The sequence below is a fragment of the Gopherus flavomarginatus genome, chromosome 11, assembly GCF_025201925.1.
Source record: "Gopherus flavomarginatus isolate rGopFla2 chromosome 11, rGopFla2.mat.asm, whole genome shotgun sequence".
Classification (NCBI taxonomy): Eukaryota; Metazoa; Chordata; order Testudines; family Testudinidae; genus Gopherus; species Gopherus flavomarginatus.
The window spans coordinates 44,750,368-44,775,476 of NC_066627.1; the positions used below are offsets into that span (position 1 = coordinate 44,750,368).

The 25,109-nt window shown below is 51.1% G+C and overlaps 1 protein-coding gene across 3 annotated transcripts in view; it reads right to left on the reverse strand.

The window, feature by feature from the left end:
* Positions 1-4,595: 4,595 nt before the first annotated feature.
* Positions 4,596-25,109, reverse strand: part of LAMA5 (laminin subunit alpha 5) — a 170,158-nt gene continuing 149,644 nt past the window's right edge. For all 3 annotated transcript variants that reach the window (XM_050918869.1, XM_050918867.1, XM_050918866.1), the window contains exons 60-80: positions 23,812-23,954; positions 22,097-22,282; positions 21,155-21,291; positions 19,968-20,121; positions 19,091-19,224; positions 18,724-18,886; positions 17,670-17,801; positions 16,682-16,833; positions 15,960-16,092; positions 14,960-15,100; positions 14,019-14,149; positions 13,734-13,901; positions 13,350-13,482; positions 12,382-12,539; positions 11,723-11,912; positions 10,805-10,957; positions 9,689-9,848; positions 9,374-9,504; positions 8,675-8,765; positions 7,213-7,332; positions 4,596-6,595 (exon numbers count right to left, since the gene is read on the reverse strand). In XM_050918869.1, the coding sequence (XP_050774826.1) occupies positions 6,435-6,595; positions 7,213-7,332; positions 8,675-8,765; positions 9,374-9,504; positions 9,689-9,848; positions 10,805-10,957; positions 11,723-11,912; positions 12,382-12,539; positions 13,350-13,482; positions 13,734-13,901; positions 14,019-14,149; positions 14,960-15,100; positions 15,960-16,092; positions 16,682-16,833; positions 17,670-17,801; positions 18,724-18,886; positions 19,091-19,224; positions 19,968-20,121; positions 21,155-21,291; positions 22,097-22,282; positions 23,812-23,954 (3,071 nt within the window). In that variant the 3' untranslated portion in view covers positions 4,596-6,434. The remainder of the gene's footprint in view (positions 6,596-7,212; positions 7,333-8,674; positions 8,766-9,373; positions 9,505-9,688; positions 9,849-10,804; positions 10,958-11,722; positions 11,913-12,381; positions 12,540-13,349; positions 13,483-13,733; positions 13,902-14,018; positions 14,150-14,959; positions 15,101-15,959; positions 16,093-16,681; positions 16,834-17,669; positions 17,802-18,723; positions 18,887-19,090; positions 19,225-19,967; positions 20,122-21,154; positions 21,292-22,096; positions 22,283-23,811; positions 23,955-25,109) is intronic.

A 25,109-nucleotide genomic window follows, 5' to 3' on the forward strand; every position in this document is an offset into this window, starting at 1 on the left:
ACAAAATGTTAAATAGAGGCACAAGAACCCCACTAGAAACAGCCTTGGTTCATGATGATTCCCTATTTATAGAGACCTATCAGCCAGTTTCAAATGTCACCTTAATTTTATATCGTTCTAGTTTTTTTTAATTACCGTGTCATGCTGCACCAACTCAAATGGCTTACAGAAGTTTGAGTGTGTGTGTATATATATTTATAATTGGACAGGATCTATTCTGTCAACTCATATTGATTTGCATTAATTATATCACCCTCCTTGAATTCATAATTAGAGTCCTGTATTACCTGATGTCAGGCTGACAGGCCTATACTTAAGGTAAACAGAGGCAGATACAAAAGTGTGTGTGTGTGTGTGTGTGTGTGTGTGTGTGTGTGTGTGTGTGTGTGGGAGAGAGAGCATTGGAACAATTAACCTTGGGATGTTATGGATCCTCTATTATTGCTGTCTTTAATGAAGATTGGAAGGCTGTCTTAAAAATATGCACTACCTGAACCAAAAGTTACAGACTTGATGCCAGAATCATGGGGTTGAAATTCTCCAGCCTGGGCTATGCAGGAGGTCAGTTGAGATCATAGACTATCAGGGTTGGAAGGGACCTCCAGTAGGAGATGATTGCAGTCGTTCCTTCTTGCCTTAAAATATGTCTGTCTGTCTCTCCGTCTCCCCCAATTCGAGCTGAGCCTGGACTCAAGTCCCCAAACTATATACATACATACACACACACACACCCCCAACCGGGATTGGCTGTGCTGCAGCTGTGGCCAGTGTGGTGTAGTGAGGCCTTCTAGGTACAACTGTAATACTGATGATGATAATAATAGGACTGGCACTCTGCATTTAACCTACTGCCTGGTTTTTCCCCATAGTTGTGTGAGCTGAGGGGGTACTGCACCAGCTCTTGCTGTAACTTTCCTAGCTGTTTGTGTTACTTCAGTACACTAGTAGCCTTTTTTCTAGTTTTCTAAACTTACTTCACCTGTGCTTCAAGACTTAACATCCTCCAGCTATATGAGTGGAATGGAAAAAGTTCACTATATGATGAGTGCCTCTTTTTTTCCCCCACCCAAATACAGAGTAAATAGTTACTGAATATGGCTTTTTTTAATGGATAATTCTACCATTTCCATCAGCCAGGGGCCCAATACCAGTGTCGGGTTTCTTCCCACCTTGCCCCTAAAATCCTTATTGCCCATATCTCTGCTGGCCATAATTTCTCCTTGGGTCCCTGGGCATCCTTAATAATAAAAAAGGAAAAATTGATAAACAGCTACCTTCATTTCACTTCTAAACACACAGCCTTCTTCCACTGTGGGCATCCAGTAAGCTGTTCTTAAATGATTCCTAGTTGGCTTTAAATAGTAGTCATAGCTATGAAAGAGCAGGAGTATCAAGAAGGCAGAAAGCTCAAGGGATTTTTTGATGTTGGGAAAACAACAACAGCTGCATGTGGAACACCACAGTCACACCCTTACACTATGGTACGTAAGAACAGCCAAAGGTCTGTCTAGTCCAGTAACCTGACTACTGACAGTGGCCAATGCCAGGTGCCCCAGAGGGAGTGAACAAGTGATCTCTTTCCTGCTATCCATCACCACCCTCTGACAAACAGAAGCTAGGGACACCATTCCTTACCCATCCTGGCTAATAGCCATTTATGGACTTAACCACCATGAATTTATCCAGTTCTCTTTTAAATGCTTTTATAGTCCTAGCCTTCACAACCTCCTCAGGTAAGAAGTTCCACAAGTTGACTGTGCGCTGCATGAAGAACTTCCTTGTATTTGTTTTAAACCTGTTGCCCATTAATTTCATTTGGTGACCTAGTTCTTGTATCATGGGAACAAGTAAATAACTTTTCCTTATCTACTTTCTCCACTCATGATTTTATATACCTTTGTCATATCCCCCCTTAGTCTCCTCTTTTCCAAGCTGAAGAGTTCTAGCCTCCTTAATCTTTCCTCATATGGGACCCATTCCAATCATTTTAGTTACCTTTTCTAATGCCAGTATATCTTTTTTGAGATGAGGAGACCAATCTGTATGCAGAATTCGAGATGTGGGAGTACCATTGATTTATATAAGGGCAATAATATATTCTGTCCCCTTTTTAATGATTCCTAACATCCTGTTTGCCTTTTTGACTGCCTCTGCACACTGCGTGGACATCTTCAGAGAACTATCCATGATGACTCCAAGATCTTTTTCCTGACTTGTAGCTACATACAATACGATGGGGGCTAATTTAGAATTGGGGTTATTTTTTCCACTGTGCATTACTTGAAATTTAATGTGGATAAATGTAATTTGCCATTTTGTTGCCCAACTTAGTTTTGTGAGATCTTTTTGAAGTCCGTCACAGTCTGCTTTGGTCTTAACTATCTTGAGCAGTTTAGTGTCAGCTGCAAACTTTGCCACCTCACTGTTTACCCCTTTCTCCAGATCATTTATTAATAAGTTGAATAGGATTGGTCTGAGGACTGACCCTTGGGGCACACCACTAGTTACCCCTCTCCATTCTGAGAATTTACCATTAATTCCTACCCTTTGTTCCCTGTCTTTTAACCCGTTCTCAATCCATGGAAGGACATTCCCTTTTATCCCATGACAGCTTAATTTATGTAAGAGCCTTTGCTGAGGGACCTTGTCAAAGGCTTTCTGGAAATCTAAGTACACTATGTCCACTGGATTTCCCTGTGTCCATGTTTGTTGACCCCCTTCAAAGAACTCTGATAGGTTAGTAAGACACGATTTCCCTTTACAGAAACTATGTTGACTTTTGCCCAACAATTTATGTTCTTCTATGTGTCTGACACTTTTATTCTTAACTATTGTTTTGACTAATTTGCCTGGTACTGACGTTAGACTTACTTACCAGTCTGTAATTGCCAGGATCACCTCTAGAGCCCTTTTTAAATACTGGTGTTACATTAGCTAACGTCCAGTCATTGGGTACCGAAGCCGATTTAAAGAATAGGTTACAAATCTTAGTTAATAGTTCTTCAACTTCACATTTGCGTTCTTTCAGAGCTCTTGGGTGAATGCCATCTGGTCCTGGTGACTTGTTAATGTTGAGTTTATCAATTAATTCCAAAACCTCCTCTAGCGACATGTCAATCTGTGACAGTTCCTCAGATTTGTCACCTACAAAAGCCGGCTCAGGTTTGGGAATCTCCCTAACATCCTCAGCCCTGAAGACTGAAGCAAAGAATCCATTTAGGTTCTCCACAATTACTTTATCATTTTTAAGTGCTCCTTTTGTATCTCGATCATCAAGGGGCCCCACTGGTTGTTTAGCAGGCTTTCTGCTTCTGATGTACTTAAACATTTTATTACCTTTGGAGTTTTTGGCTAGCCGTTCTTCAAACTCCTCTTTGGTTTTTCTTATTACACTCTTGCACTTAATTTGGCAGTGTTTATGCTCCTATTTGCCTCACTAGGATCTGACTTCCACTTTTTAAAGGAAGTCTTATTATCTCTCACTGCTTCTTTTACATGGTGGTTAAGCCACGGTGGCTCTTTTTTAGTTCTTTTACTGTGTTTCTTAATTTGGGGTATACATTGAAGTTGGGCCTTTATTATGGTGTCTTTAAAAAGCACCCATGCAGCTTGCAGGGATTTCACTTTAGTCACTGTACCTTTTAACTTCTGTTTAACCAACCCCCTCATTTTCACATAGTTCCCCCTTTTGAAATTAAATGCCACAGTGTTGGGCTGTTGAGCTGTTCTTCCCCCCACAGCAATGTTGAATGCTATTGTATTATGGTCACTATTTCCAAGTGGTCCTGTTATAGTTACCTCTTGGACCAGCTCCTGCGCTCCACTCAGGATTAAATCTAGAGTTGTCTCTCTCTTTGTGGGTCATTTAAAGTATCGAGAAATTTCATCTCTGCATTTCATCCTGCAGTGAAATGTTCCCAGTGAATAGGGGGATAATTGAAATCCCCCACTATTATTGAGTTCTTAATTTTGATAGCCTTTCAAAATTAGGTAGGGGAAAATGCTCTAACTCTGCATGAGGTACCACCTGTGTTGGTACAACTCCTTCACCTCACTCTATATAGAGCTCCTCCACCTGCAGAACTCTGCAGTATATAATCTAAGGCACATTAACAAGCATGGATTAAGAGTCTCCAGTGTAAGGACTAGAGTCCTAACTGCCTCACACTAAACTATGGAATGAGTCTCAAATAGCTAGAACCTCAAATGTATATAAGTTATAAATCCTATCCAGGCCTCATGAGAAAACAGATAATTGCTTCCAGAGAGCCACATTCAAATGGTGACCTGGCCATGAAGTCTAAAAGCACATGCGGTCTTATTTTTACTTCACTATTAGTTATTAGATGGCTGTTTCCAAGACTGGAGGTTTAAAATTATGACAACTTCCAATGCAACTTGCTTTAGCAGATACTGGTAGGCCCTCCTAGGAGCTAACTTTATTCAGGGTCCATAATGGGGACTGCTAGCACAAGTGTCACACACAGGCCGCAGCAATCACCAACTTTTATGTTAGTGAGACAAACAGGATTGTTTCTCCTGCTGAACAATCCCTGCTCCTTCCCTTCAAAAGAAAAGACCAGCTGCTGCTTAAATCTCATCCTTGCTCTTCAACCGAAGAGTAGATAACATAAAATTTTATTTGACTCAAAAATATGTACCAGTGATTTACAAAGACCATCTTTAATACTACAATTTAAAAATGGGTCAATTATATTTGTTTAAAGATAATAAAAAGACATGTTAAAAGCCCATTTTACAATATTTACCCCATCATAAAAAAAATCATATTGATATAAGTTATAAATCCATTTCAGAAGCAAGATTTTGTCCCCATGTGACTAGATATATACACACAAATATATATATGGCATATGTAAGTGAACTATAGGTGGCTTGGGGAAAAATGGTTTTGTTTTTAAATGAAAGCTGCACTACAATGGACGTTAGAGATAAGGATGCCACACGTGAGACATGTCGGAGAGGGCAAAGTGACAAATACAGCAAAGCTTGGCAGGTTTATGACAAATCTTTTCTAAAATAAATGCAGTGTCTTCATACAACAGGTCTTTATGGCACTCACATATGGCGCCCCCAGTAAAGGACAATTGCTTTATCAACATTTGGGTATTTTGGCAATGTTGCGCACGCATGTGGAGATACACCTTGTTCAGCTTGCACTTGCAAAGATGAACCAACCACTAAGCAGAATTCCTAACTTAGTTGTAGAATGTCAAGCACTTAGATTCAAACAAGTCAATCTTAAGCAAACCCAGGAAGTGTAGAAATCCGTAGGAAAACGTGCAGGCAGAAGGGGGAGTACTGAACATGCATTTATTTTGGTCTCTTCTCATGTAGTGCTAAGATCGTGCCTGGCCATAAAGTGGCCTTAAACCCCCTTCGATACCTATGTGTTCATGTTAGGCTTACGCTCCGAGTCCTGCGAAGACCATGGGCTGTACAGGTGCTGACCCCCACAAGGGAGCAGATATGGGGCACTGTGTCTTGGTTCAGGGTGAATGAGGCGCTCTCAGAGTTGCACAGAAGACTTGAGCCTGCAAGGTGCTGTGTGCCCTCCATGCCTATTGAAGGCAAAGGGATTGGAGAGTGATCAGCACTGCCAGCCATTGCTCAATACTTTGCAGGATCAAGTCCAGAGCCAGAGAGGGTCAAAGTAGCTCACTGCTTCGCCTCTGTGCATACAAATCTTGATTCTCTTAAACTTTGGGACAGCGTCAGATTCTCTTCCTCCACTGAGAAGATGAGTTTTATAATGCTAGGTGTTAAACACACAGTCACACAGATCAGCTTTAGCTTTTTCATACTTATCTCTAAAGAAATGTTTGTACTGTTCACTATCTGAAGTTGGCAACACACACGGAGGTACTTCCAGTTTTCAGTGGTGTTTTCTTGAAGCATATCCCAATGGCCTTACTACAGTGAGGAGATAGCAGTAGCAACAGCAGGCCCAAGTACCACGCTGAGACAGGTTTAGCGAAGGCTGTTATTACTCCTCTGACAATAGTTTGTAACAAAGTCTCCAGCCCACACCCAGAGCAGGTGAAGTGAACAGAGTGGGGGCTTGGGAGTGATGTACTGCTGCTGTGCACTCTACCCACTCTCCTTATACCCTGCCATGGCTCACGGGTTATAGGGGCTTGTCTCTAACACTCACATACTGGAGATGGGGGTTTAGGGAGGGCTATGTCCTTGGGGGCACCAATAATCAAAACCAATTGAAGATGAGAGAGGGCAGAGCTGCAGGCTCAGACTCTCTCTCGGTGTGGACCTCCATGGCTTCACCGTAGTTGCTGGAGCTCACGTGTCTCTGGCAGCTGTTAGTCAAGGCTACAAGAGATCGCAGGCTGAGTGTCCAGTCCCAGCAAGGCACCTGGCAGGTAGTGCAGCTTTTCATAATTCAGGCTTTACACTATTTAAATCACGGGGCAGCCCGTAAGACCAACCGAGCCCCTGATGGTCCCAGCTTGTGGCAGGTCAACCGGGTTCCGGTTTATCACCAGATTCCTTATGCAGCCGACGTAATGGGGAAGAGGAGTGAGCAGGGATGGTGAAGCAGGCTCCAGTGTGGCAATTCCTGCAGAGAGGCACAAAGGGGCTGGTTAGCATGGGAAACACTGTTAGGGTCCGGTGCAGCCCCACTGCCGAGTCTCTGTACCGGGGAAGATGGAGACTTCAGGGCGATCTCCCACCTCAGTGTAGCCAGTGGCCTGTGCTCCTCACTGCCATGCTGGAGCCACGGTTACTTACTGACAAATACAATTTGCAGAATTTTAAAATATTGTGCACAGAATTTTCAGTTTTTGGCGCAGAATTCCCTCCGGAGTAAACCAAAGCAGCTGGGGACCATGCAAGCCCCATGCTCTCATTGTTACCCATAGAGCTCCCAACAGCCTCACAATCTATGGCCTGTTCCCACATCTTCAATCCCACTAAATACCAAGAGTAGGGGCGCCATATACACCCCGGCAGCCTGACAAACAGGGAGGCTCAGCTACCTCTTCTCAAACTGAGCTCTTGAGGGGTTATTAGCTCCAGGCCAAGTGCTCGAGGACCAGCCACTTCTTTGGGAGATCGTTTGAGCCCCATTGGCGATGGCAGGAACACAGTACGTGCCACTGGGAGACCTTTTGGGACCAAGATCTGACAGCAGGAGCTCTCTGGCTACAGTGAGTCACTGCTCCTCCGACTCACCTGGCACGGCCCCCAGGTAGAGCGTCTCTTTGGTATCCGCTGAGTGAGTCTGCCTCGGTCCCACCGTGTAGTTTCCATCTGTGTCCACGTCCAACCGGATCATGTTTTTGCCTTGAATGACTTAGAAAGAAACCAAAGTCAGCGCGGCTATCTCCCCATTAGAGCTGGCCAGAGGATGGCACTGCTGCTTCGTGGCACTTTTACAAACGTGCTTTTGTTCCAAATGAAACCAAAACCTTTCAAATGATTTTGCAACACAGAATTGTGTCGAAAGGTCTGTTTTCAGCTCACATGGGTCAGGTTCTCAATTCAGGCCCCCCGTGGAAGTGACTGGAGAGCCCCTTCCCCCGGAACCTTCCCATTGAAAATATCATTGAAATTGATACATGGCTGCAAACACACTGGCTCCAGCCAAGCAGCATATTTCCACCACAAAAATGCTCCAACTGGCTCTACTTGCAACTCGAGCCAGCCAGGAGAGGTGGGGAGACTGGACCAAGAGCACCACAGAGAACAATGCTGCCCCTGGCCAGCATGCACCCCTCCTGCTGGAAGTGGGGCTAGTTCAGAGTGAGTCTATCTACAGGAGACAGCAGAGGCTCCAAAGAGCAGTTCTTGGCTCAAAATGCAACAGAACTCGTGAGATGTGCAGCATTCATCTCCTGCTTTGGTGCACTGATGGGCAGAGGTGTGGCACCGAACAGAGATGCTCCAGGACTCTGTACGCGGTGCCATCAGCTGAGAACCAATACGGCTATGGGAGAGGGAACTGGGCTCTGGACGGCTACCGAGACACAGACGCGGGGCCAGATTTTCAGCTCCTCATATCCACCCGGCATGCTGAACTCTTCTGACCACTCAGTACAGTGCTAAAGAGGAGCAGAGCTCCCTGGACATCTGGTCCCTGTTCTGAGCCCCCCTGAAAACCACAGCCATAGAGCCTCACTGCAGCATTCAGAGACTGCCCATAACAGAAGAGGGTTTGTAAGAGCTAACTGCTAGGGCAGGCAGTGTAGCTAGTGGTTAGAGCAGGGAGCTGGGACTCTGGACACCTGCTTCTGTTCTCTTCAAGTCTGTGATTAAAATGTTCTGCAACAGTGCAAAGCACTGAACTGGCTGTGACTCATTTCCTCATCTGTCAAACCGAGTTAATAATATCAAATAATTAATCCCTCCCTCCCAGTGACAGACTTAATTACTGTTTGTACAGGGCTTGGAGATCCTCAGACAAAGGGCACTAGTGAAGCGGAAACGGTTGTCAGAGGCCTTAAAAAAGCCACCCATTTCCTAATAGAGGGAGCAGTCATGTCTTTTGAACACTGCGTTCTTTCCAGCTGTGCCTGTGGCCGTGACCGCAGTCCATCCTGCAGGAGCGCAGCAGAGGGAAAGCCGAGATTCCCAGGGCCCCATGGCATGATGGAAGATTCTGCCCAACAAGTGTTAGTGGCTGGTTACATCTCACCTGCTATGCTGTGCCACTGGCCATCACAGAGCGACGGGCGGGCCACCGAAGTGGAGAACTCCCCAGCCCCGGCGTTTGCTTTCACTGTGACCTAAAGAAACAACAGAGCTGAGTTTAGACTCTTTTGGGCTTAACACTGGAATGTGAGGGGTGGGGGAAGAGCCCATCCCCGTGGTATCTGAGCACCATCCAGAAGGGCATTAAGTAATGTGACTAGAACATCTCCCCTCTGGCTCCCTCTCCCTGGGGTAAAGGCCCAGTGCCGATTTTATTCCTTACCTTAGCTAAGGAGCCCTCCCGGGGACAAGCTTTTCCAAAGACGAGCCCCGGAATGGCCCTCTCGAGACGTGAGAGCAACAAGAGATCTGCTCAAGAAGCTTCCCAGTCATGAGGGCTGGCAGGGGGGCAGTGGGACGCAGCAGGGGGCAGGCGAAGGGAGGAGCGTACCATCTGCTCAGTTGATCAGCCAGCGTGTGCACTGACAGCACTAAGCAGGGGCTGCCTCCTCCAGGCAGCGCCAACAGATCTGAGCTAGAAATGGGCAGGACAGACCGGCCGTTCAGGCAGGATTTCCATCAGCTGCACCTAGGCTCGCCCCCTGCACCAAAAGGCCACTCTGTGAACATCTGTACCCCACGGGACACCGCAGCCACCAGCCCCCAGCACTCACCACCGGCCAGCCATGCCCTGCAGAGGTACCTGTGTGTCGTCTGCGTACAGAGTGAGGTAGTGCTTTCTCTGCGTGCCCATGTGGAAAATCAGGCCAGAGGCGCTCCGGGGCCGAACATCCAACCTCAGCTCCACGTCCCGCCCCATCACCACAGAGTCGGCTGGAACGGAAAACAGGAGCCATGAGGAAGGGGGAGTGCCCAGGGCTGTGCTGGAACAGGAGGCTATGGGTACCTCCCGAGGTGAAGGGCCAGGCTATTCAGGAAAGCACCCACCCAGGCCGTACCATGGGGAGGGAGGGTTCAAGGGATCAGGGAGCCCAGGGCCAAGCCAGTAGTCTGATACCTAAAGTCACGTATCCACCCTCTGCAGCGAAGAAGATGCCGCTCTCCAGCGTCCCCTCGTAGCAGGGTGTCACTCCAAAGACACGAGACGGGGAGTCCAGGGCTTTCCCATCCAGTTTCAAGTTCTTCAGGCAGCCGCTAAAGCTGGGCACAGAAGTGTCCTGGAGAGAGAGGGAGAGGGCCAGGCTGGGTAAGCGTTCGCAGGCCTGGTCCATTACCTGTTGGCACAGGACGTGGGTGGGAAATGCATGTGACCAATAAATGGGCTGGAGGGCTCTTCCTCCAATGCACCAGCCACTCCTGGGATTAGTTTGTGCAGCCTCCTCTTCCGCAGCTCTAGGCTCCCTGACAGCACAAAGGAACAACCCCCCAGTTGGACAACGCCCCCACCCAATATCACAGCAGACAGCCACGTCTCCTGGCTAAGGACTGGATCCAGCACCCAGTGATGCTCACGGAAGCCCTTCTACTGAGTGCACTAGGTTTGGCCAGGCCCCAGCCCTCCCAAGAGCCCCTTATGCCCGTGGAATGAGGGGAGGGGACCGTGGTAAGACTGAGCTCTGCGGACAGAAAGCCTATGACTGTCCTCTGCAACCTCTTGGAGCAGTGAACGAAGCCATCAGAGAACAGCTCCATCAGCACCTGAGCGCGTCCCCAGGAAACTCTGCACCGTGTGATTCATGGCACTGAAGACAGCTGGCAAACCTAACAGCACAGCATGGATGCCTGGGCATCATGTGGGCTGATACTCCTTGGCCCCTTTACAGGGGCCTGGAAGGGAAGAGGGGCCTTAAGCTAAGGGCATGTGAGTGCTGTGCCTGCCGTCCAGCCCCTGGCAGGGTCTGGGTGCAAATGAGAATCTAGGCAACTCCCCCAAGAGCTGCATTCGTTTAAATTTTGCTGGGCCACTTCTACCACTTTGCACAATGCGGTCGCAGTGGGAGAGGCCAGGACTAGCCAAGAGACTCCAAGGGCTGCCAGCCCTCGGCAGACTCATCTGGGAAGGCAGTGTTGTGTAACAGGGGTCCCCTGCCCTTGCCGGACGAGGGTGAACACCAGGTATAAAAGCTCTTCCTGCTTTGGCGGGACGGGGTGACCAGGCGACAGGAGTCCTTACTGGAACATGAGCCTTGGCTTTTGCAGCAGGCGCTCCCCCAACATAAAATGGGCTTTGGGCCAGAAAGTCTCCAGCGGCAGCCACCACGCCGTTCTGAGCCTTCAGGCCATCGATGACCAGCTGAGCCCTGCTCCCGTCCCTGCCGAAGAAGACCTGCAACAAGCAAGCGTTACACACCACGTGGTAAGCAGGGTTCAGAGCAATAGCCGTTTGTTTCGACCCATGCCTATGGTCCAGCTGGAAAGCCCAGCTCTGGCGAGGGAGAAGAATCAGGCTAAATTTGGGAAGGGAGAGAAGGCTCTGACATGCTGGAGGATGTAATGGTCAGGCAACTAAACCCTTCTCGCCTTAGAATCGATGTGGTTCATGATTCAGAAGGGCTCTGATAAGCGCCTCCCTCAGGTTGTCAGAGATGCAAGACCGTAGCCACCAATCGCAGCGGTGAAAGGGAGACCGCCCATTTGGGAGTCACATGGGCAAGTCACATGGACTATCAGGGTTGGAAGGGACTTCAGGAGGTCATCTAGTCCAACCCCCCTTGAGGATTGAACTCACAACCTTGGATTTAGCAGGCCAATGCGCAAACCACTGAGCTATCCAAAAACATGACCCTTCCTGTCACCCACTTAGCTCCCTACAGACACCTCACGCCTCTGCCAGATGGGTGGTGATGACAACCACAGGGGCAACAGCTGCCACCTGAAAAACAACCTTCGCCTCAAGGAGGCAAGAAAAAGAAGCTGCTACAAAAACGTTTCCTGGTGTCCACCCCACTGTGGGTGGATTTCCTGCCCCTCAGTGGCACTGCTCTGAGATGCAGAATGCGCAGTAAGGGTTAAGTTTAGGGCTAGAAGAGGGAGCTTTGCGTGCCCTGCATTTCGTCCTCCCAAGTACCAGCCCAGCTGTCCCTCTGCTTACTGTGTGCCACCTGCCGTCATGGTACTTGTCTTTGCTCCGCACTCTCAGTTTCTTCCCGTTGAGATCGGCCAGGAACACGAAGCGGCCGCTGGAGACGAAGAGGGCCATGAAGGAGCCCTGCAGTTCGCTGGCCACGTAAAACAGCAGCCCACTGGGTGAGTTCAGCCTGACGTCCAGGGAGAAGTGGGACCTGCAGAACAAAAGGGGCTGTTCAGTGTCACAGTTCTCCCCCCAGCTCTACTAGTAGAGTGTAACATCACCACGCCCCCTGCTCCAGCACCTTCCAACTGAGATTGCCAGGAGTGTCCCGACACTCACACGCCCCACGGAGCAGGTTAAGAATTATCCCTGTTATCCAGAGAACTATGGCACAGAGAGTTTAAGGGCCAGATTTTTAAAGGGATTTAGGTGCCTAAAGATGCAGATGGGTGCCACTGCTGAATGACATTTTCAAAAGTGCCTAGGCGCCTAAATACCTTTAACAATCTGGGCCAAAGTGACTTGCCCCCAGTTCCCTCCAGGGAGTCTAGGGCAGAGCCAGGCCAGCCCCCAGAACTCCTGGCTCATAGCCTGGGGTCTTCATCACCAGCCTGTGCTCCTCTGCGACAGGTGGTGGAGCAGGGTTTGGGGGTCGGAGACAGGGCAGACAGCGCACTTACCTTTCGCGGAAGGACGCTGGGATGTCATCAAATTCCACATGGCTCGTGGAGGCTCCCCCAAACTGGAAGGCACCTTTAGTGGCTTTGGGGTGCCTGGGTAGCTGGCAGGTCTTATCCTGGTAATGCCTACGGTCTTTCAGTGCAGCCTGGCTTGGCACCTACAAGAGAACAATTTGGAAAAGAAAGGGTCTGGGTTAGGAAAGCTACGGCTCCATTGTGGAGGACTTGGGTACTGTCTGCCCCCGCACACAAGACCAAGGCATCTACCATGTGCCTGTCACCCTTGTATCTGGTGCCCATATAGGCCAGAGCCACCCCTGCTCCGGATTATCTGGGCTCCCAGGGGGAAGAGCTGGTTTGCTTTTTTCTGTTTTTCACAAAGGTGCATTAAGTCTCTCTCTACTGCCTCTTCATACAGACCCCAAATTACGCCCCCTCCCTTTCCTAAAACTGCTGCCGCCCAACTCAGAGCTGGGTAGCGTCCCCCTGGGGAACATGGAATCCCCAGCCTCAGAGCGGCACTGACTCTGCTGGGCACAGTCCCAGGCCAGTTGAAGTGTCCCTGGTTGGGTGACCATGGGACACTGCGGGGCCTGGGAAGGTGGAGCAGGCTCCTTGGAATGTGGAGCCCCATCAACCATCATGCAGCGCAAGTGCCGGGGGGTGCAGTGCCCTGGGCTGGAGGACACAGCCAGAAGCAGGGAAGAGCTGAGATGGACGCAGTGGGGTCAGGGAATGCCAGGCAGTTCCTCTCTTGTCCACACCCAGGCGGTTAATGTCAGCTCAGAGTATGGCCCCATGTTTCACCCACAGCAACCACAACTACAACAGCAGGCAGGTGTGGGGAGGTTCCCTATCCCTGCCCCATTTCCAGCCCCTGACTCCAACTGCACCCTTAAGCTGCCAGTACACAGCTCGGCTCGGAGATGGGAGCAGAGGAGCTGAAGAGCGGGAAGAGAGTCCAACACCTTTAGTTTCCGCCTGTCTTTCTTCAGAGACGCTCTCATCTGCTGTGGCTGCCGATCCCACGGGCAGCTCATGGTCACGTTGAAGCTCTCTGTGTTCTGCTGCAGGTCCACAACCATCTGCGGGTCTAATTTCCTATTGCACAAAGGAAACAGGTCTCCATCCGGTACTGTGGGGGAGCCTGGGGTGGCACACCCTGAGCAGGTGAGCAAACACCAGCTCGCTCGGGCACCTCAGCACATCAGGAAGGTGTATGTGTGGGGGAGGTGGGAATCAGGGTTACGGATGGACTTGGGGAAGGGATAAATGAGCAGATTGATTTGGGAGGGGAAAGGACAACAGGGGCAGTTTAAGGAGGCAGCACCGCAGGGGCACACCGCACTCACCGCTTCACAAAGACATTCCCGATGCAACCCGTCAGGTTGCTAAGAGCGCCCGCCTCTGGCAAACCACCCAGTCGAAACAGCATCTGCTCCTCCTGCCGCCTGTGCCGTTTGTAGCGATCGGCCCCTTGCTTGGGCCCTTGGAGCTGGTCATCTATGTAAAGCCGAACCCTGCAATGAGAGCACGGCTAGTGATTCGCTCGGTTCCAGCGCCCCCCGCAGGCAGCGACAAGGCAGTGCCTACTGCCAGCGGCGACAGTGTTGCTACGAGGGATGACTGGAACGTACCCTGTGGCATCGCTGTAGATGGCCACGTAGTGGCTGGCATCGTCCGCATAGGCATGTTTTGTGGTGAGTTCGGTTTTCAGCACTGTCACGGCTACTCGGCCATTCTTCAGAGACACCTGGCAATTCCCTTCCTACAAAGGAAAAATAACCCATCGCACAAGAGCTGGACACGGCCGAACGACTACAAGGAATCAACAGCCATTTGCCCTCTTGGCGTGACTTCCCTCCCAGGACACCCAGCCAGGCACAGAGGTACCAGGGTGAGGTCACAGCAAGGGGGATCCTCCAACCAGTCAGGAAGACGTGGCCCCACGTGGAATGGGAAGTGAGGGCTCCTCGTGTCTGGGGGGAAAATCTATCTCCAGGACAAGTGGCAGAATCCAGCTGTCTGTGTTAAGGGGTTGGAGAGGATTTCGTGGCTCCCAAAGAGGCATGGGGAAGGGGCAAAAGAGGATTTACCAACACTGCTTTTCTAAACAGAGACCCTTCCCCGCCCCCTGCCCTTTCACTGTTCACTCACCACCAGAGCTAACTCCTACCTTTCTTTGAGAGAGGGACAGAAACCTCCTGCCGTATACCAGGAAATACAGCTCATTCTGAACTCCCTGCTTCAGCTGTTACGACGAGCCAAAGACCTTGAGCTGATGCAAGAGCTCACCTGCTCTCTGCTGGGATTCCTGTCACAGTCACACCTCTCTGGTGAGGCAGCAATTGGGGATGAGGGTTGGGCTTTTGGGGTGAGCAGGAGGCAGAAGCCTTTGTTGTCATGAGAGTGTCCCCCCTCCCCTCAGCCCGTGCTCAATGAACCCTACTTGCAAGAGCCAGCCAAACCACAGCCTCAAACAGAAGCCGCTCGGGGCTCAGAAACGTGCGGCCCCCTTCGAGGTGAAGTGCGGGCCCCGTTGGGATTGGGGAACAGCAGAAGTGCCCTGCAGTCCTACCGCTGTAGTGTGGGAGTACAGCAGGCCGTGGCTCTGGCTAGTTCGGAAGCTGAAGCCTGTGTAGAAGTCCTGCAACGAGGGCACGTTCTTCAGAGGCAGTGTCAGGTAGCCGTGGCCATGGAATTTAACTGAGCGGGCCACCTGCAGCAGGCAGAGAAGGAAAACACAATCTCAGGGCGTTTCTCCAGTACAAGTGAGCAAGGCAGCCACAGCAAGTCGATCCGTGCCTCGGTTTCCCAATCAGTAAAATGGGGATAGCACTGCCCTACCCCACAAGGGTGTTGTGAGGATAAATACAGTAAAGGCTGTGCAGTGCTCAGGCCTGGTTGACACTTAAACATTAATTTGACTTAGCTACGCTAGTAAGGGCTGTGAAGAAACTTCTCACTATCACTGACATAGCTATGCAGGCCTAACCCTCAGCACAGACAGCTTTGTCGACAACAGAACCCTCCGTTGCATAGCAACCATCACTCTTAGAGGTGGTGTTTCTACACTGATGGAAAAATTCCTTCTGTCGGTACAGGCTGCGTCCACACTATAGGGCTGTGCTGGCATAGCTAAGTGCCTGTAGCTATATCGGTACCGTCTCAGACACTGTAGTAGTGGGGGGCAGGTAAGTACCACAGATACAGGGATGTGTGTACATCACACATGGCGGTCTGCATTTCCTAACCGTTTACTCAGCACCGGCACTTGCTGCAAAGAGCCACTCTGACTCGCCTCTGGGTTGGGTCTCTGCTGGCATACTTGTTTTACGGCAGTTTAAGCGAGAGGAGAATCGGGCCTTTCATGCCGCGAGGCAGACGGCACTGAGATCACGCGCCCGATTCCGCAGTGTTTCCTTTGGCTCCTTTCTACAGCTACAGCCTGTACTGCCTCCTGGAGATAATGGGTCAGAGGGTCAGGCAGCACCCTTTGATGCAGACTGCCTCGCGCCTACCTGGGGCAGTGGAGAGAATTACCCAGCATGGTACCAGGACAGAAGCGCCCCACTTACCAGGAGGTCCGAGGTGCACCCATAGCTCACTCCGACCGTATTCATGCGCTTTAGGTCAACGTATTTGCCAAGCGCCTTCAGGCCCTTCATGCAGCCCCGGATTGAACCTCCCTTGGGGAAGATGGCCTTCAAGCTGAAAGGGGGAAAGTGACTGTGTTAACAGGCCTGTGTCACGCAGGTGGTCAGACTAATGGCTCCTTCCGGCCCTGATACTGTGACCAAACAGACCTGGCTCCAAGGGGAAAGGTTTTACTCTGGGTCCGGGGAAATGTATGGTGCCCAGGGCACGTGTCAGCTCCAAATAGGGTGACCGGATGTCCATGGATGACCTCGTGCAAAGGGCAACAGCGAAGTTAAGTCACTGGAAATAAACAGGATGCAATTAAGAGTGCAACCTGCTTCCTCTCTGCAAGGAGCCCTGGTCTTGTCCCTTACCAGGACAGAGACTTCTGCCTCAGTTACAGGAGGAGAATACAAATCTCTGAGCTGGCTCCACGGCTTGACAGGGAGGGCAGTCATCTAGGTGCAGTGGCTAGCACACCGATGGCTGTGGGGCTGAGCAGCGATCTGTGTCTGGAGAAGGGGTGGGGGAGGTTTCGGTACCCATCCCATGACCCCTTCACGGAAGGATGCTGAAGCAATCAGAGAAAGACCTTTTCCTCCCTTCAGAGAGTAACCCTGCCCCCTTCAATGACTCTCCCCCGGCAGGCTAGGACTGTCACCTCTTGGGCAGCAGGGGCATGGGCACGCCCCCCAGGTAGTAGGAAACGGCATTCTCCAGGGAGTTCTCATGCTCCACCATGAAGATGGTCTGTCGCTCCAGCCGCACTAAAATGCGCTGCTTGGAACTCATGGTGAGGAGGAAAATCTGGATCTGGAGTCGAAGAGAAAATGATAAATAAACTCCTGCACCCTCGGGGTGAGGGTTTATCCCCAGTGGAGCAGCACATAAGAATGAGAGTCAGCCCCACAGCGCCAGGACAGCGTCCCAGAGCCTGCAGGACTTGGTCTGTCCTGCTCTGAGCATCTATGTACCAGGAGCCCCGTCCCCACTATGGGAGAACCAGTGCCTATGAGTGCCACGCTTATGTTTTGGGTTTCCATAGCGAAGTGCTGGCCAGCTAAGGGGAAGGGGCGGGGGGGGAATGAGTCCCTGGGAGAGAGCGAGCCCCAGGAGGGTGCTGAGAGTCTCCGGCAAGCAGAGCTCCCAGATGCCTGCTAAGGGGATGGATTATCACAGTCAGCCTGTGCTGCATTACTCAGCTGCTTTGCACTGCTGCAACCTTTCCTGCAACAAGGCTGCAAATGCAGGCAGTGGCTGCACCGAGACAGATAGTGCCTTGGCTTCCCCTAGCCCGAGCTTGGGATGGTGTCCATCGCTTCACTGTGTTTACCCCTTCTGGAGCCTGTGATTACATCCCTCGTCCTCACACAAGGACACTGGACGAGCAGCCCATGCAAGCCTTTGGCCAGCACTGCGCCAAGCCGAATGACTTGGGAGAAAAGCAAGTGACAGGCTCTCCTGTGATTGGACACTGTGGATCTGAGCAGGTCCCCTCCAAATGGCCAGGTGTGTTACCAGCTGGATTGGGCCAGGCATCTCCTGCTGCTGCCAGGCCCCCCCACTTCTAGATCCCAAGCAGAGATCACTCGTCTAGGAGCCCACGGAAACACCGACCCTGGGGTGGAGTGTCTCCTGCCCTGCATTACCGCTTTGTTTGTGGTGCTGCTGACGGTGAGAGATGTGGGGTCACTGCTGGGTGGTGCCATCTCAAGGACTTGCTTGAAGTCATAGTAAAGCACCAGCTTTCCATCCTGAACAGCCAGACACAAGAACTGGCCCTGTGGGGAGTGTAAGACAAGCCCAACTCAGCCTCCTGGTGTACTGAGGTGACAGTTCCTCGCTCCTGCATGGGATTGCAGTGTTTGGGACCTGAGCACCATCATCACTCAGTGCTGATAGAAAAAGAACGATCCAGGGCCTCATCCTGAGCCTGGCCTCCCTTTCAGCACCTGGGATTTGTGGGGGAAAATAACCATAGCCACAATCTGCACCAAAAAACTCTCTTTTGGGCATGTGGGGAATTGGGCAGGTAACTATGCAACTGCAGCAGAATCTCAGGGACTTTGTCGTCGCATAGCAACCCTTGTCCCCGCACAGAATGGAAAGGCAGACAGGGCTGGCAACACCCACCCCCCAGTGGCAAAGCCAGCCCAGCTTCTGGCTAGGAGGAAACACGGTCTGGCTCTTCAGAAAGGGAGTCTGTCCGTTCAGTGCGCAGACGGGCGCCAGGGCTCAACGGTCCCCATGCAGGGCTTCCAGAGGCTCTCTGCTCCTAAAGGCAGCATTTTTTTATTATTGAAATGAAAACATTCCCTTTGCCAGCTGGCTGCACTGGGTCTGGAACCTCTGGTGGCTTTTGAAGCACATTGCAAACATACGGCTCCTCAAAAGCCCTTTGCCTTGCTCCGAATCCCCTGAAAATCCTCGTCCTCCTGCAGTGCTTTTGCACCTTCACGTGCTGAGCGCTTGTCCTACGACGTCACATCTGCCAGAGCTGCAAACCCCTTCAAGCAAGGGCTCCGTCTTTTTAGCACCATCTCTGGCATCCTAGGACCTGAACCAACCCTCGTGGACCACAGTGTGAATCAGCTCATGCCTTACACAAAATGATGAGATTCAGATGCCCCTGTTCCACTGACTCACTAGTGTACGCGAATCCCACAGAGATGAACAAAGGACAAATTCAGGAGGGAAACCTGCCTGATGCTCCAAGAAGAAGAGAATCCCGTTGTAAGAGACCACACGAATTTCCTGTTCAAAGCGCTTGGTCGAGCCGATCTGGCTCTCAAATTTGATTTCTGCATAGCCAGTACCATCAAAGTAGGAGCCATCTGTCAGCCAGGGATCTCCCGTGGATTTGGACCTGAGCAAGGCAAGAGAAAGAAAAAGGGTTACAGACTTTTAGGGGTGAGGAAGAGCATTCCACAAAAATCTGCGACAGTCAAACGCAGTCGAAGGTTTAACTCAAGTCACCCCCTCCCCAGTGACTATCTTGGCGCCCTTCTAAGCTCTGAAGGGACAGGAGACGTCTCCATCATGCTGAAGGCAGCGTACTGAATTCTTGTACCTTGCACAGGGTTTGTCAGCAGCCGTGTCCAGGTGGAAGGTGCGCTGGAAGTTGTATAGACTCACCACCTCCTCGTTCAGCGTATCCATCTCGATGCAGCCCCGGTAGCTGGGGTAGCGCAGTGTCACTGGAGGCTGAAGAAGAACGTTGCTGTCTATGGCTATACTTTTTTAGGGTTAGTTTAATCTAGCAGGGCAGACCCTAAAGTTCTCACTTTAACATACGGGAAATAAACAGCCAGAGGGCAAAGAAAGCAAATGCCTCCAAACAATGCTAGGTATTACATGGAATGAGCTTATAAAAAACGCTGAGATTCACCAGAGAGCTCAACAACCCCTTATCTCTAACGCTATCCAGAAAAGATGGAAACGCCTGGGACGTGTTAAAGATGAAGCCAGAGCGCCTGCCATGGCAGATGTGCTACTGGGCAGCTAGGGGAACATGTACAAGAGGCTGACCCAAAGAATACCACTCCATCCAACAGTATTTAGAGAAGGAAATCTTATGGGACTTCAGAGCAGCTCAGGACAGAATGGAACAGCAGGGCCACCTTTGTGCACTAAGTGCCGCCTAATGGATCCAGAACAGCGTGTTCATTTATTTGATAGCATGAGAGCAGCCCCCTGCAGTTTGTGCAGCTGACAAGGGGTGGGGAGGGCACCAGAGCTGTATCTGACCCAGGCATACTCAAAGAAACAAGCTGCACCCCAGGCCTGTTCAGTCAGAAAGCAAGGGAAAGGCTCTTTGTGGTATCGCAAAGCCTGGTCCAGGGGAGACATGAATGTGCCCACAGGTATAAATGGAGCCAACTGAGGATCTGGCCCAAAGAATCCAGGACCCCAGTCTCTGCCCACTCCGCTGCATTAACCCATCTCACCGTGAAGCCAGTGGGGTAGCCTCCCACATAGAAGACCACGCTGTGTGGCTCGAGGTTGAGCAGCCCCTGTTCTCCTTTGGCTACGCTGTCTCCTTTCGTCTCGTGCAAGGTTTGCTTCTCCACGATCACAGACATGTGTCCATACTGCAGGATCCTGCCCCCCAGATCACACAGTCAGTACAAGGGGAGGAGAGAGCCAGGCAGACGGGGAATCCCTCTCCACACCCAAACCTCCCCCTCAGCTCTATCTGACTGCATGAGACTGCAGTGCACTTAAACTGGAGCATCTCAGAGTAGTCAGCATATCACAGCAGCTTCACTGGGCTTTAAAAGCCACGAGGTGAAATGCTCATCTGTGGGGAGGCAGGCTCCAGTCACGGAGCCAGGCACAAGAGTTGTCTCTTTGCCCAGGAAGGACTTTCTCTGCTCTCCCTTCCCTAGCCCCTGCAGGATCTGCTTGGAGCTAAGCACTCCCCTGGGCATTGCAGGGGTGGGGGTGGGAGAATACTTTGGTTCTTTCGGGTGAGATTTTTATCCTAGAGTCCTGGCCACCTTTCAAAGACCCATGACACTGCTAGGATATGTATGTAATAGTGCCACTGGCAGGCTTGCGCTGGACTGGGACCCTGCCCTCTGATTAAATCCTGACTTCACTTTATGTGCTACATGCCAACGTTTCTTGTGTGTCAATTGGAAGCAGGATCATTCTTCCATTCCCACACACTGTTAATCAGCTGCTGCATTTTGGTGACAGAAGCCCTGTGGTATCTTTTACTCATCTCACCAGGGAGAGGAGAAGTTGAAGTAATGTGTGACTGTAAGAGTGAAAGATGCTGTGACTCAAGGACCTCCTAATGGCCGCTGGCAAAGGGGCACAGAGAGGTTACAGGTATCTGCTGAGTCCAGCTCGTACAGTCTAGTTCACCAAAGAGGGCCATGGGAGATCTCTAATAAAAGCTTATAGAACACTGATCCTCGTATCCGCTGCGAGAGAAATGTGTGGATGATACTTAAGGAGTTATGTATATGTACTGTGACAAGGCGATTCACTCTGAGAACTGTCACCAATGTGAATGTAAATTACTTTCTCTCGTCCTCTCGCTTCCACTATGCAAAGTCTCCCTTTGCTGCTTTAGTTTCTTCTCTAGCTCAGCCGGTTACGCGAGCGGCTTGTGTGGATTTTGTACCTGTTGATGCTGACTGCAGCAAACTGCTCTCCGATCTCTTCGTCAACTGTTAAATAGGTCGGTTCTTCGTCCCCAAGTTTATAGATCCACTGCACCTTGCGGTCTTTGAGCACGATGCCCATGTAGTCTCCAGTGGCCTGAATGCACAGAGCAAACAATCCAAAGGGTCTGCAGCGAACCCGTCCGAAAAGGGGAAATCATTGAGGGAGTTTAAAGTGATGCTCTCAAGGCAAGTCAGCTCTCAGGACTTTTACGGCTGAGTGCACAGTCTTCCAGGGGATTACTGGAGGCCTAGCTCCAACCAAAAGACACAACAACATACAAACCAGATACGCTCACCCCTCAAAAAACGAACACTCCAGTGCACGAAGAGCCCAGCACCTGCGCGTCAGAGGGATGCGCCACTGCAAGGGCTAGGATCAAAGCAACGTGGTATTCACGTCGCAATGGGAATGTGCGTGGGCTGGAGGCTCACAGCTACCTTCACACACAGCCCAGTGGCTCTCCTGTAAATGAGCAGCATCTAGCCCTGGGGGTGGCATGGCCCATGCGATTGCTGTCTCCTACCACACTCTCCCAGGGCCTCTGTGAGGGGACGACAGCATCCCCTGTGCTCTACCCGGAGGAGGGCTTTGTCCCCTCTCCTCTCGGTTTGAATTCAATAATGTTTGGCAGTAACATTGTCACCCTGCCCCCACTACCAGTGCCTGAAACCTTTACAAGCAGTAGGGAGAATCTGAGTGAATGGAGACAGCTGGCTTAGATATTCACTGGCTGAATGCAGCATATTAGACCTTCCTGATACGAGACTTTTCCACCCCTTCCAGAACTCTGCACTGACATCCATCTCACACTTGTTCCCCTTCTGGACCACCCTGCCCAAGCTCTGCCAGCTGCACGGTTCCCCTCTCCTGCTCCTGTGCTTGGATAGGCAGCTCTTACGTCTTTATTGCCCAGGTACAATATGAACTGTCCTGCGTCGGCCCCATCCTGACGCCGCTGCCTGGGTTTGGGCTCCGGGTTCTGGATGTAGAACTTGAGGGAGGTGTAGGCCGACAAATCCTGCAGGTCGCTAGGAGTCCGGACCTGGATGCCCGAGGTGCCGTTGAACTTCACTGGTACCTTCACCTAGAGGTGGAGAAATCAAAGCCAAGCTGACGGAAACAGTCCAGGCAGCCTGACTCCTCATTTATGGTGACAGCATTTGCTACCAGCCCAGGCAGAGCCGCATTTAGGATGTGTCTGTGCTGCAATGAAAACTTGCAGCACCGAGTCTTAGAGCCCAGGTCAGCTGACTTGGGCTTGCGGGCCTCAGGGTGCAAGGTAAAAATTTCAGTGGAGATCTCAGGTTCAGGAGAGAGCCTGAGCTCTGAGACCGTTCCTCCTTGCGGGGTCTCAGACGCTGGGCTCCAGCCTGAGCCCAAACATCTACACTGCGATTTTACAGCTCCTCCAGCCCAAGCCCTGTGAGCCTGGGCCAGACGCGGGTCTCTTCTTGTAGACCGACCCTTAGGCACAGAGGGTAGGTGATTATTTGGTTCATTTGCAGAACAGATCAAGGGAAAAAAATTCACTTTGAGTCGACCTGAAACTAAAAATTGCTGAATTTTTGGGTGAACCAAAAAGTTGAAAAAAACCCCCTGCATTTAGATTAGAACCAAACTTTAAAAAAAAATCTCAAATGATTTTAAAATAAAATTGATGCAAATGTCAGATAAAAAACGTGAAAAGGGTTTTCTTTCAAAACTGTCAAAATGAAACATTTTGATGGGGGGTGCGGGCAGAATTGTTTTTTCGTTTGTTTCTCTTTGGCCAAGAACTGGGTCAGCGAATTTGATACGAGTTTGCAAAATGTTTCAGTCGACCTGAATCTGCATTTGGCCAAAAAAAACAACCAAAAAAACGAACAAAAAACCCCACCCTTTGCCTGAAATCTTTTGTCCAACTGTACTTAGAAAGCTGAGATTTAACTATGACAAAGTACTTTTATGGAGGCTCTGAAGGCCGTGTGGAGCCTGCTGCAGATTTGGCAGGGCCAGGGGAGAACAGGAAGTGTATGATGAAGACTCTGTAAAAGCAGCAAAGAGTCCTGTGGCACCTTATAGACTAGATGTTTTGGAGCATGAGCTCTCGTGGGTGAATACCACCATCTGACGAAGTGGGTATTCACCCACGAAAGCTCATGCTCCAAAACGTCTGTTAGTCTATAAGGTGCCACAGGACTCTTTGCTGCTTTTACAGATCCAGACTAACACGGCTACCCCTCTGATATTTGATGAAGACTCTGACTTCTCTACTCCCTCAAATGGATTCCCCACAACATCTGGACTTCAGAGCAACCCCTGCTCACCCAGTTTCCACAGCCTTGAAAATCAGGTCTTAAAACTGCACTACATGATGCAAAATGTAGCCACGTTGGCCAGTCAAAAGTGGAATAAAGTTTCCGCGTGCATTGCCTTCATACAAAACCAGTCAATCTGTTTTGGCCAATCAACATCCAAAGCAAACTCAGGGGCTCCCATGAAGCCTTGCGGAGAACAGCCTAAGGGAGGTTTGCTCTCTCTCTGCTTGTGCTAAATAGAACCATCAGGGGGTCACCTTCAGACCCTTCGCACAGCAGCACTCTCATATACGCAGCCCTCTCCCCCACACCCTACCTTGCTAGCAGCATTTCTGGCCTGCGTGATCAGCTGGCGGATTCGCAGGATGTTCTCGGACACAGTGGAGTTCTTATTCCTCCTGTTCTCCAGGCCACTCAGCTTCTCCAGCAGCAGCGGAATGGTGCTTTCCAGGTTCGACACTGGAGGGCGTGATTTGGGGAGGCAAAGGGGAACAGGGGATAATGATCAGTGGGGTGGAAAGGGATCCTACAGTCAGCTATCGGGGTGCAAGCCAAACAAATGGCCACAGCGCAGCTGTCACAGGGAGCAAAGCATGGCTGATGTGCACACCTCTCTTGCAAGACTTGCTGGCAGCATTAACAAAAGTGACTTTTAAAAATACAGCCATAAAGTGCATCCAAGGCCATTGTAAGAACATCCACAGCCCGCCCCAGTGGATGACCTGGACTTTGTGAAGAGAGAGACAATCAGAGGGGGACTGTAGGGAGGCGCCTCAGCTCCCCGCCGTGCCTGAGAGGACGAGCCGGAACAGGTGCCTCCGTGGGCGGAGCCACCGCTGCCTGTCCCCGCCCCCTGGAAGTCAAGGGCCGGGACAGGAAGTATAAAAGCCCGGCCTCAGCATTCAGTTGGCCGCAGACTGCCAGAGAGGACAGATGCTGGTGCCTAAACTCCTGCTGGGCCCAACCTGCCTTGTGCCCGGTACCCGGAGGAACGCTGGCCTGAGCCTCCCCGTGCCCGGTACCCGGAGGAGCGCTGGCCTGAGCTTCCCTGTGCCCGGTACCCGGAGGAGCGCTGGCCTGAGCTTCCCTGTGCCCGGTACCCGGAGGAACGCTGGCCTGAGCTTCCCTATGCCCGGTATCCCGAGGAACCCAAGGTCTGGGACCCGCCGGACAACGCCCGCGAAGGACAGGTGCCTAGAGAGGGGGAGATGGGAAGTGGCCCGGGGGAAGCCAACCCCAGTCTGGCTCCAGGGGACCCTGAACCCATGTCAGTGTGTTGCGGCCAGGATTCCCCACTGACTGCAGCGAACCCTGGCTGCTGCTAGGGCCCCGGCTGGGACGCAGTGGAGTGGGAGGGCCTGCGTCCCCCCTGCCACCCCTCCAAGGGTGGCAGACTCCCCCTCCCCCTGGCCTGAGGAGGCCTCTTGTGCTGCTTAACTCGCTGTTCAGCCCCTGCTTGAGAGTCTGACCCTTACCTGGGCTTATATATTGTTGACTTGTTGCTCATTCCCTGCTGAAAGGCCTGAGCTTGAACTGTGTGCTGCCCCGCCCTGCCCAAGGGCCTGGGCTTATAGACTGTTAACTTGTTGCTCAGCCCCTGCTGAAAGGCCTGAG